Consider the following 12,487-nt stretch of genomic DNA (forward strand, 5'->3'; position numbering starts at 1 on the left):
TCCTAGACTCCTGTTTTCCTTATTTATATCGTCATGTCATTGTGAAGTAATTTTACTAACAGGACATGTTTGATGTTCACTATAAAGAACTGTACAATGCTGTCTTTGTTAAAATAAAATTGGAGGCTGAGGAAATAGTTCAGTTGATAAAGTACTTGTTGCACAAACTGTGTAAGGTGGTGTGGTATAGCTCTGTAACTCTAACTCTGGACGGATGAAGACAGTGGGATCGCTGGAGTCCATTTAGAGAACCTGTTGCACAAAATGAGGGAAAGAGCAATAGAGGAAGAATTCTTCTGTTGACCTCTGACCTTCATGTGCACATATACATCTACAAAATAAATCTTTAGCCCTTAGGAGGACCAGGTGATTTGCTATTTCTTATTTCTAGAACTTATTTAGATGTTGGGCCTCTTGGGTTGGTTCTAAAGTATTCTTATTTTTTGGATCCACACATTTGCCCTTTTTTTTGTGGAGACTGAGTCTCATGTAACCCAAGCTGGCCTAGAATTCATTGTGTAGCTTGAAGCCCAGATCTTCCTTCCTTTGCCTCCCAGAGCCAGAATTTTAGGTGTGTGTTACCATGTCTATCCTTGTTTTTATTGATATGTTACTTTAAAATTCATTTACTATGAGTTGGGTTTATTGAGAGTTTTAGGGTGGGCAAAATTGGATATGTGTACTTCATCTGGTTTTTTTTGTAATTGTTTTAGTTTGTTTTTAGACAGGATTGTGCTATGTATGTAGCTTTGACCTGGTAATCACAATATAGCCCAGGTAGACCCTCAAACCTGTGGCAAGCCTCCTGCCTCCTCTTCCAAATGCTGGGATTGCCATTTCTATTAACATTGTAATAATCTTTCAACTACCATGAATCTGCAGACTTTAAGACAAGGTTTAAATAGTAAATTGTAGGCTGGTCTTGGTGGTATATGCTTATAATCCTAGCACTTAGAGGGTAGAAGCAAGAGATCAAGGAGTTCAAGGTTACTCTGTGCTACTATATATGGGCCAACCTGTGTTACATGAGACCCTGTCTCAAAAATAAAAGTAAAAAAGCAAGTAAGCAATCAGATTGTAGGACTAAACATGGTATGCCTTGGTATTTCAAATCATGTTCTCTGCTGCTTAGAGACAAAATAGAACCCTTTTCTGTTCTCATACTACTCTAATGCCTTGTAAAATGTAGCAAGTTCTCAGCTGTGAGCATACCTTCCTCTGTTTAGAATGTTAATCTCTGCTCCAAACTTCATCTGTATTTTTTCAGTAGACTATATTCCTATTTTGGGAATGTTCAAAATTATGGCACTTTTCTGTTTCCTCCAGAGTGATATTTTTAAGTTTTTATTCCAGCAGTTCATTTCTGCTTCATTTTATGTTAAGCTTATTTCTATCTTTTTTTTAAATTTTTTTTATTGAGAAAAGGAGAAAAAAAAACATAAACAAAAAACAAGTTTCCACCTCCTCCCGTCCTCCCATTTCCCTCCCCCTCCTCCCACCCTTCTCCCCCTCCTCCCACCCTTCTCCCCCTCCTCCCACTCCTCTCTCCCTCCCCCCACTCCTCTCCCCCTCCCTCTCCAGTCCACAGAGCAGTCCGGGTTCCCTGCCCTGTGGTAAGTCCTAGGTCCTCCCCCCTCCGTCCATATCTAGGAAGGTGAACATCCAAACTGGCTATGCTCCCACAAAGCCAGCACATTAAGTAGGATCAAAACCCCCTGCCATTGTCCTAAGCTTATTTCTATCTTATATCATCAGGTAATGTGCTCATATAGGTATAAGACTGTTTTAGTTAGCTATTTTTCTCTGTTGTCAATACTCAGCATGCTTTTACTGGATTTTGAGATAGGCTTTGTAACTGGTATCACGAGATCCAGTTACAAAGATCCTTTGCCTTAGTCCCTGAAGTGTTATTCTTTTTTTGTGATAATAATTTTTTTTATTTTTATTGAGCTCTACATTTTTCTCTGCTGCCCTCCCTGCCCTTTCCCTTCCCCTTTCAATCCTCCCCCAAAGTCCCCATGCTCCCAATTTACTCAGGAGATTTTGTCTTTTTCTACTTTGTACTTCCCATGTAGATTAGATCTATGTGAGTCTCTCTTAGTGTCCTTGTTATTGTCTAAGTTCTCTGAGATTATGGTTTGTAGGCTGGTTTTCTTTGCTTTATGTTTAAAACCCACCTATGAGTGAGTACATGTGATAATTGTCTTTCTGTGTCTTGGTTACCTCACTCAAAATAATGTTTTCTAGCTCCATTCATTTTTCTGCAAAATTCAAGATGTCATTATTTTTTTCGTCAGTGTAGTACTCCATTGTGTAAATGTACCACATTTTCCTTATCCATTCTTAGGTTGTTTCTAGGCTCTGGCTATGACAAACTGGTGTAGGAGGTCCTATGTGTTGCTTTCATTGGTTGAATAAAGAAACTGCCTTGGCCTTTGATAGGGCAGAACTTGTGGACCATGTCCTTTGCTTTACAGAAGCCTTTCAGTTTCAGGAGGTCCCATTTATTGATTGTTTCTCTCAGTGTCTGTGCTGCTGGGGTTATATTTAGGAAGTGATCTCCTGTGCCAATGTGTCCAAGTGTACTTCCCACTTTCTCTTCTTAAGTTTCAGTGGCTTTATGTTGTGGTCTTTGATCCATTTGGACTTGAATTTTGTGCATGTTGATAGATATGGATCTGTTATCATTATTCTACATGTTGATATCCAGTTATGCCAGCAACACTTGTTAAATATGCTTTCTTTTTTCCATTTGATATTTTTTGCTTCCTTGTCAAAAACCAGGTGTTCAAAGGTGTGTGGATTGATATCCGGGTCTTCTATTCAGTTCCATTGGTCCTCCTGTCTGTTCTTAAGCCAATGCCAGGCTGTTTTCAGTACTGTAGCTCTGTAATAGAGTTTGAAGTCAGGGATTGTGATGCCTCCAGAAGTTCTTTTATTGTACAGGATTGTTTTGGTTATGCTGGGCTTTTTGCTTTTCCATATGAAGTTGGGTACCATTTGAAGTGTTATTCTATCAGTTAAAGTCTCTCACATGTACATATGTCCAATTTAGAAAAATACAGAGACAAGCTATTAATTATTAGTTAATAGAACTTTGAGTTTGTTATACAAAATATTGATTTAAGTAAAGAAACAGTTTGTTATGTTTTTTTGTAGGTCAAGTCTGGATTCTTCCATGAAAGTGATTCTAAAGCTGTTGCTAAATCCATTAGGGACCGCGTGACTCTGATAAAAAAGATAAGGGAAAAGAAGCCTGCTGGATGCTTGGAGGAATGCAGGGATTCCCAGTGCAAGTATGTGGGGAATGTATTTCCTCAGCAGCAGACCACAACTCTACCACCTGCTCCTGCTACACAGACTGTGGCTGAATGTGAAGAAACAGAAGTTGATCAGCATGTTCGACAGCAAAATCTACAGGGAAAACCACAGCAGCAGTGCTCTTCTGTAAGAGGTAAGACAACTGTAAAGTCCAGGAATTGACTAGTTATACTTCTTTGTTTTTTGTATTTTTCAGAGTATTCTGTTATCTGTAATTTTATTAATCATGCTTTTAAAACCTTTGAAATAGACAAGGTGATTTCCTTATCTCAAAATCAACGAAAGCTGGTTTAGGAATTTGTTTCAGTTGGGAGAGCTGCCTAGCATGCAGGAAGCCCTGGGCATGGTGGTATTTACCAGTTATCCTAGCATTTGGAAAGTAGAGGCAGGTCATCCTCATCTAGTTTAAGGCCAGACTGGAATACATAATAGTCATCCCAAAATAAATCTAAGAAAGTCTTTAAGTGTCTTTCCAATGTTCTAGTCACAGAAAGATTACATACAGTACAGCAGCTTTTCCAGCTCAGAGAAATGATATTAATAACAACATTTGTAATAATCTAGCATAAGCCCATGATTTCTCTCCCTCTCTCTCTCTCTCTCTCTCTTTCTCTCTCTCTCTCTCTCTCTCTCTCTCTCTCTGTCTCTTTGGTTTTTGTTTTTCAAGACAGGGTTTCTCAGTAACTATGGAGCCTACCCTTGAACACACTCTGTAGACTAGTCTGTTCTTGAACTCAGAGATCTGCCTGCTTCTGCCTCCTCAGTGCTGGAATTAAAGGTGTGCACCACCACTGCCCAGCTCTACAGTTAATTTCTTTTCTTTTCTTTTCTTTTTTTTTGGTTTTTTTCAAGACAGGGTTTCTCTGTGGTTTTGGAGCCTCTCCTGGAACTAGCTCTTGTAGACCAGACTGCTCTTGAACTCACAGAGATCTGCCTGCCTCTGCCTCCCGAGTGCTGGGATTAAAGGCGTGCGCCACCACCGCCCGGCTACAGTTTATTTCTTAAAAAGAAGTTTTCTAGGTGTTAAGTGCCTTAGTATTTCAGACTGGAATGAAAACATAAGTCCTCTAGTTTTTTTGCAATAATATATCATCTTTTTTAAAAACACACACAGTAGGGGATGTGGTGGCTTAGGCCTTTAACCTCAGTGCTCTGGAGGCAGAGGTAGGCAAATATCAGTGAGTTAGAGGCCAGCCTGGTCTACAAAGTAAGCCCCAGACCAACTAGAGCTATATAGTGAGAACATGTTAAAACAGTAACAGCAACAACCAATTAATTAATTAAATAAAATATAAATGAATAAAAATAGAAAAGGAAAAACAGTATTTGCATAGTTACAGCCAATTTTTCTACAAAGGAAGTACTTTTTTCCTACACATTTTCCTATCCATTTCTAGGAGATTTGCAACATGACACATATGTTACTGAAATCATAACAGCAAGTATACAAAAAAAATACATATAAAATGACTGGTAAATGGGGTTAATTGATTTTTCTTCTTGTAATCTTTGTCATCTTCTTTGTTTGTTTGTTTTGGACATGATCTAAGAAAAAGAAACTATCGCTTATACCACAGTGTCAACATTTTTTAACCCATAGAGTTTTACCTGTTGACTATTTGTTTGATTTTGTGATAGGCCTTGCTATGTAGGCCACATTGTCTTTGAACTTAACTTGAAACAAAGGCTGGCCTCATGAACTTTTTGCTTTTATCTCTCAGATGCTGATATTAGTTGTTTAAAAAGTACTAATTATTAAGTTTGTGTATTTTATTTGAAACGATGATTGTCATAGTAGAAAATATATTAAAGGAACATTATATCATTTGAACATTGTGTGTCATGTCTTCCCTTCTACCTTTTGTTTATTTTTTTTGTTATAGGTGATACTTCATCTGAGGCAGCAGCTGGACCAGTTCTACATTCAGATACTTCAAGTCTTCCCAATGTAGCCTATTCTTCAAACCAGATAACTAACTCTCAGGTAGTGTCTAGTATCCTACAGACTGACATAGTTTTCAAGGGCAAATCTATTCTTCTCACCAACTAGTAGGACATTACCAGCAAATTTCAGGGATGAGGGAATTACTACTCTATTTTACATATTGGAGAGTTTATCTATTTTCTTCTATTTACCAGTTGCAAGAGCAGCCAAAGCTGACTGAGTCCCCAGTTTTGCCTGTGGTACAAGGTCAGTCTTCTGTTATGCCCATATATGCCGTTGGACATGCAGTTGTTTCACAGTCTCAAATTTCTCCATTAACTATCCAGAAGGTCTCACAGATAAAGGTAAGATGCATTTTTTGTTTGTTTGTTTTTTGAGACAGGATTTTAATGCACAGCCCTGTCTGTCCTGGAACTCATATTGTAGACCAGGCTGGCCTCAACCTCAAAGATTTACCTGCCTAAACCTCCTGAGTGATGGGATTAAAAGTGTATGCCACTTCCACCTAGCAAGTGAGACACATTTTAAAAAATATTTTTAATTTAAGATGTAAAATTTTAATTTAGCTTTATTTGTGTTCTCCTTACATGTAAATATGTGTATCATGTGTTTTCCTGGTACTTGTAGGCCAGAAGAAGGTGTCAGATCTGAAACAATAAGTAAAGACAAGGGCTGGAAAGATGGCTCAGAGGTTAAGAGCACTGACTGTTCTTCCAGAGGTCCTGAGTTCAATTCCCAGCAACCACATGGTGGCTCACAGCCATCTAATGCCCTCTTCTGGCCAGCAAGCATACAGACAGACAGAACACAATAAATAAATAAATCTTAAAAAAATAATTAAAATATTAAAAAAAAACAATAAGTAAAGACAGTGTGAGCTATTATGTGAGTCGTAGGAGTTGAACCCATTCCTCTTTAAGAACATTTAGTATTTCTAACTGCTGAGCCAACTCTCCAGCCTCCATATCTCATAAATTAGAGGCTATTTATTAATTTAAACATGTTTCATATTGTCTATAGTTTCAGGTAGGTATGAATTCTTTTTCATCAGTTAACCACAGATTAGGTAAAGGCCACTGAAACTTATGCATACGTCCTCATACCCAATACATTTCTCTTGAGGATGTACTTAATATTGTGCAAGAAAAATCTAGAAATACTAGATCTATAACTGGAAAAGAATAGAGAACTTAGTGAAACCAGAGGTTTCCTTGGAACTCTTGTCTATCTATCTATCTATCTATCTATTCATTTATCTATCATCTATCTATCTATTTATTTATTTAATTTTTTGGTTAGCCAGTCTTTTCTTTCTATTAAAATTTTCTCAATTGGTTAGATGATGGAGAGATATCCATTTCAGTTAATCAAAGCGTTAACTGTGTTTCCTAATTTTTAACATATTCATCTATATTCTTGGTTTGTTGTTAAATTTTTGTTCTCTAGAAGAAATTTTGAGTTTCAAACATACAAAGCCAGTATTACTCATTTCTGACAAAAAGTAAACAAGCTTTGCATGAATTCATGTATACACAATAATCTGGTTGCCCATGTCATGAACTCTGCATATAGTTGGACTTTTTTCTGTCATCATCCATTTTTCTTTGCTCCCTTCTCCACTCCATACATTTACTTTCCCTCTCTAGGAGTAAGATGCTCTAAGCCCATGGGTATTCTCTTTTTTTTGTTTTTATTTTTTGTTTTTTGTTTTTATTATTATTATTAATTATTTATTAAAGATTTCTGCCTCCTCCCCACCCCCGCCTCCCATTTCCCTCCCCCTCCCTCATCAGCCCAAAGAGAAATCAGGGTTCCCTGCCCTGTGGGAAGTCCAAGGACCACCCACCTCCATCCAGGTCTAGTAAGGTGAGCATCCAAACTGCCTAGGCTCCCCTTGGGTATTCTCTAGTTAGCATGTTGAACATTGGTTTCTTTTGAGAAATTGGCCCATAGGTAATTCCAGTTTATCAATAGACTTTGTTGTTATTTTTCGAGACAGGGTTTCTCTATGTAGCCATGGCTGTCCTGGAACTCATTATGTAGACTAGGTTGGCTTTGAACTCACAGAGGTCCACCTGCCTATGACTCCCAAGTGCTGGGATTAAAGATGTGCGCCACCACTGTCTGGATCTATCAATAGACTTTTAATGACTCGTACTTTCTAAAAAGGTAAAGAGTAAGGTAAGATGTTATTCTTACCTTCAGAGAACTCATAATCTTGTAGGAGAAAGTAGTTGTACACTTGAAAAATGACAGAAGCATTTAAAAATATGCTGTGCATAAATTTGGTCTGTAGATATAGTTAGTATTTTTAAGTGATAGAGTGCATATCTGCAATTGAGCTCACATTGTGGTTTAATTAATTTCTAAGCATATCCTGTATGCTTAACATATGCTTAACTTTAAGTGCATAAATATAGGTATGTGTTTAAAATGTATTAAATTTTTTGGAAGTTTTATTCACATATTTACAATTGATACTCAAGTGGAATATGGAATCTCAGCACTTGGGAGGCCAGGGAGGGAGTATCAAAACTTCAGCTCAAACCTGGGCCGCATAGCAACTCTAGGCCAGTCTGAACTACATAGCAAGACCCTATTCATAAAATTATAAAGAAGAAAGCAAAAGTCACCTGTTAACCTGCTATCCTTCCAGCAAGAGATCACTGTTTATGTTTGAGACTGTAGTCTCTAGATTTGTCGTTTTAGTGTATACACATATAAATTATACAGGGACTGGACAGATGGCTTAGTGTGAAGAGCAGGCCTTGCTCTTCTAGAAGAGACCTGAGTTTCATTCCTAGCACCCATGTAAGGTAGATCACAACTGGCTGTAACTCCATCTCCATGGGATTAAATGTCCTCTTCTGGCCTCCATGGTTATAAATACACAGTGATACACACACATATATAAAATATGTATTAGAAAAATTATTAAGACACAAATGCATATTGTGTGCTTACTATTTTTGTAGCTTATCTATATCATTTACTGTAGCTTATCTATATCATTTACTACATAAAACACACCTAAGCAACTGTCTTAGTCACTGTTCTATTGCTGTAAAGAGACATCATCACCAAGGCAACTTATAAGAGAAAGCATTTAACTGGGTCTTAATTATAGTTTCAGGGTGTTTTTTCATTATTGTCATTGTGGAACATGTGGCTGCAGGCAGTCATGGTGCTGTAGCAGTAGCTGAGAATTTCACATTATGGTCTGCAGGCAGGAGGCAGAAAGAGAGAGAGCAAGACTGGACCCAGTATTGGCTTATCAAACCCCAGAACCCACCCCCAGTGTCACACCTTCCTCAACAAGATCACACCTCCTAATCCTTCTTAAACAGTTTACCAACAAGGCACCAAACATTCAGATATATGATCCAGTGGGAGCTATTCTCATTTAAACCACCACAGTAACCATTTGGGTCTTTTTATGAGCAAATGGTCAAACTCTAGGAATGATTACAACCAGCCTGTATTTATTTCTGTCAACTTAATCCTTTATTTTTGAGAGAATACTTATGTTTATTTTATTTATTATTTTGAAAACCTTTGTATTTTGTCTTGGAGCACATGCCCAGTTTGTGAAAGTATCAGAATCAGTTATTCTGTCTTTACCAGGGTTTGAATGTGACAAGTTGTTATGTGATAAGTGCAATAAATGAAAAGTCATGAATAATATATTGCTAGGATTGTTCCTAGCGCTTTCATTTACTCAACTAGCATTTACTCATGGTGTAAGGAGTTTTATAGAATTAGTACTTAATGCTTGTACCTAATGTTTATAGATTACTTGGTGAAAATTTAGCATATAGAATTATTTCTTTTTTTTCTTTTTGTTTTTTCGAGACAAGGTTTCTCTGTAGCTTTGGTTCCTGTCCTAGAACTAGCTCTGTAGACCAGGCTGGTCTCGAACTCCCAGAGATCCGCCTGCCTCTGCCTCACGAGTGCTGGGATTAAAGGCGTGCACAACCACCACCCAGCTATAGCATTATTTCTTGAGTCTGATTTGAACAGTCCCATTAAAATGGACCGATTATCTGAATGTACAATTTGAATTCATATTTCCTTACACTAACACCAAGAACTACAGCTGGTCCTTAGAGCCAGTGGTCAAACTTCAGCCCAACCCATGACTTTAGACTTGTTAGTTATTGGAGTTTCACAACCAATCCATTCTACAGTTAAGTTCTCAAATATTGCCTGTTTCATGAATAACTTTGCAGCATCAAACATTTGGTCTTCAACTTGAGTTTGGGAATAACGCATTTGTCAAGCCACCATTTGCCAGACTTCTTGTTTCTTTCCAATTAATTATCTTCAAACTTTGTTAAATCATTCTTCTGCCCAAAATGTGAGCAGTACACAGAATACTGCTGGCAAAGCTTGTTTCCCTTCTTATTCCATTGGGAGGCTTTGGGGGACCTACCAGTCATTGCAAAAAGTACAGTCAGTATCAAAGCCTTATCCAGTGGTACATCACGAATGTATGACTCCAGGTTCTACAGTGCCACAAAGACAGATGTATTTGAATGATTCTTATTTCCAAGCCAATATTCAGCAGCAGCCTTGATTTTCACAACTTAATATGGAAGCACCACAGGAGAATATTCACCGAGGTTGTATTCTGTAAGGGTCTGAAGCTCTTTCAAGTCAGCAGCAGCCAAAGGGTGTTTCTAAAAGTGTGATTTGGTCCTGGGAACCAAATCATCTTAACCTGTTCAAAACATTTATTCAGGGCCACCCACAGAAGCACCACTTTTCCCACCACTGAAAGTTCCTGAGCAGCTGCCCTGCGTGATACATCCCCAGAGCAAATTACTTTCTTAGCACAGCTAACCTACACAGGCTTTCAACACAGCCTGATTATTCACTGCCAGCCTTGAGCATCTACTTTATGTTGTACAACAATTGGGGTCACAGCATATTCCATATAAGCTTCTTATCCAATTATATATGAGGCTGGTGGCCCTTCTCATTCAAACCACCTCAGTATGTATGTGTGTGTTTCTAAATACATAAATACAGCCTGCTCAGTTCATATGATGTTACGTGTATGTTTGTTTTCAGGACTGACCATTGGTATTAGGAAAGCTCATCTTGAGTGAAGACAGTTTCGCCTGTTCTCAGATTCTGTAGTTGCCTGTGGTGGTTTGTCTAGCGTTGATTCCTCATGATCTTTTCTCCTTCGGCATGTCTGTTGTTGTTATCTTTGTTCAGCTCATGTTTAGTCATTCATATTAGTCTTTATTAGTGTAGCATTTGACATTACTAGGAGACACAATCTCATAGAAAACTCCCTGATCCTCTGGCTGTTATAGTCCTTTTGCCTCTCTTCTGCTATGACTCCTATGACTACTATGTATGGCAGTTCTGTTGTAGATGTATTAGTTATGACTAGGATCCACAACTCTGCGTTTTGATTGGTAGTTTTCTAAGTTTTCAGTACCAGGCATGGTTTTCATCTGGTGCAGTAGAACTTAATTCCAACTAGAGAGTTGTTGCTTATCACCAAATATACACGTCATTACTGCACCCTTAAGAATATCATATCTTGCTGGTTCTTGTAGTTCACAGGTGTTATCATAGCCAGGTAGAACTGTTGGCTGCTTCCCTCCATAGAAGCTTGCATGGTCCTGGTATTTTCAGCAGTAGGGATTTCCACCTCTGGGGCAACTAAGAGCAACAACAATAGCATGTAATGTTTTAGGAGTCTCTTGGACAACTCTGATCAACAATTCAAAAGTGGCTTTCTCATATCTGGTGTTGGAGTTTTTATTAGTTTATGGCTCTTGCAAGGGAGAATTGTCAGTTCAAATGAGAAAATTACATACACACACTTGTATTATAGGTATTTTTAGGTAAATCATTGACAGTATAATTCCTAATGACTTTTTAAGACATCCTTACTGGTATTTATCCTCTTTTCTCCTTCCCATATTTTTCTCCGTCCTTTTTTAAAAATATTTATTTATTATGTATACAATATTCTGTCTGTGTGTATGCCTGCAGGCCAGCAGAGGGCACCAGACCCCATTACAGATGGTTGTGAGCCACCATGTGGTTGCTGGGAATTGAACTCAGGACCTTTGTAAGAGCAGGCAATGCGCTTAACCTCTGAGCCATCTCTCCAGCCCCTTTCTCTGTCCTTTTTACTAATAAAGTTCCCCCTTTCTCATTTTCCCTTTCAGATCACTTGTATCCAATTACTCCCCTCTCGTATTGCTCTTGACCTAACCACGACACACATACAAGGCACTTCTTTTTACTTTCCTGTCTTCTGCAGTTAACTCCAGGTTATATTCTCACATCTAGGAATTGGGAGCTGGGAACCTCAAATGACAAGAGTACATGTGATGTTTATCTTTCTGGGTCTGAGTTACCTTACTCTTTCCTAGTTTTCATCCATTTGCTTTCAATCTCATGATTTCATGTTTCTTTATATTATACTTCCCCTCATCAGGTGAAGAACACTTAGGTTGTTTCTGTTTTTTAAGCTATTGTCAATAGAACATCAATGAACATAGCTGAGAAAGTTGTCTGTGGACTAACATTGATTCCTTTGGGTATATGCCAAGGGGTGTATAGCTGGATCATATTTTTATTTTTAGCTTTTTGAGGATTCTTCACATTGATTCCCAGAGTGATTGGACTAGTTTACAGCCTTATCAATAGCTAATAAATATTCCCTTCTTCCCACATGCTCTCTAATATTTGTTGTTGGTTGTTTTGCTGACTTTTGCTGGAACTGGAATAAGATGAAATCTCAAAGTTGTTTTGATTTGCATTTCTTTAATTGCTAGGGTCCATAAGCATCTTTAAAAAAATAATTTGTTTAACTTTATTTTATGTGCATTGGTATGAAGATGTTGGATCCCCTAGAACTAGAGTTAAAGACAGTTGTGAGCTGCCATATGGGTTCTGGGAATTGAACCCAAGTAGTCTGGAAGAACAATCAGTGCTCTTAACCACTGAGCAAGCTTACCAGCCCTGTTCATAAGCACTTTAAAATATATTTCTTAGCAATTTTTATTTCTTCTTTAGAGAATTCTGTTTAGGTTTCAAGCCCATTCTTTGAATAAGTCAGTTTTTCTTCTTTTTTTTGTGGTGATAGGAATTGAACACGGGGTGATAGATGATGATCTATCACTGAGCTATCTTTCCAGCACCCCCCATTCTAAAAGCATTATAGTTATTTCCCTCATAACAGTCATAGGA

The 12,487-nt window shown here is 38.0% G+C and overlaps 1 protein-coding gene across 1 annotated transcript in view; it reads left to right on the plus strand.

Moving 5' to 3' along the window:
• LOC121443086 (serine/threonine-protein kinase WNK3-like) overlaps positions 1-12,487 on the plus strand; it is a 99,373-nt gene that overhangs the window by 28,638 nt on the left and 58,248 nt on the right. Inside the window, 3 exon segments of the mRNA XM_041644771.1 lie at positions 3,160-3,454; positions 5,205-5,333; positions 5,336-5,610. Of these exon segments, the coding sequence (XP_041500705.1) occupies positions 3,160-3,454; positions 5,205-5,333; positions 5,336-5,610 (699 nt within the window).

Source organism: Microtus oregoni, unplaced genomic scaffold (genome assembly GCF_018167655.1).
Source record: "Microtus oregoni isolate MIOR12 unplaced genomic scaffold, Mior012 000099F_ref0000060, whole genome shotgun sequence".
Classification (NCBI taxonomy): Eukaryota; Metazoa; Chordata; class Mammalia; order Rodentia; family Cricetidae; genus Microtus; species Microtus oregoni.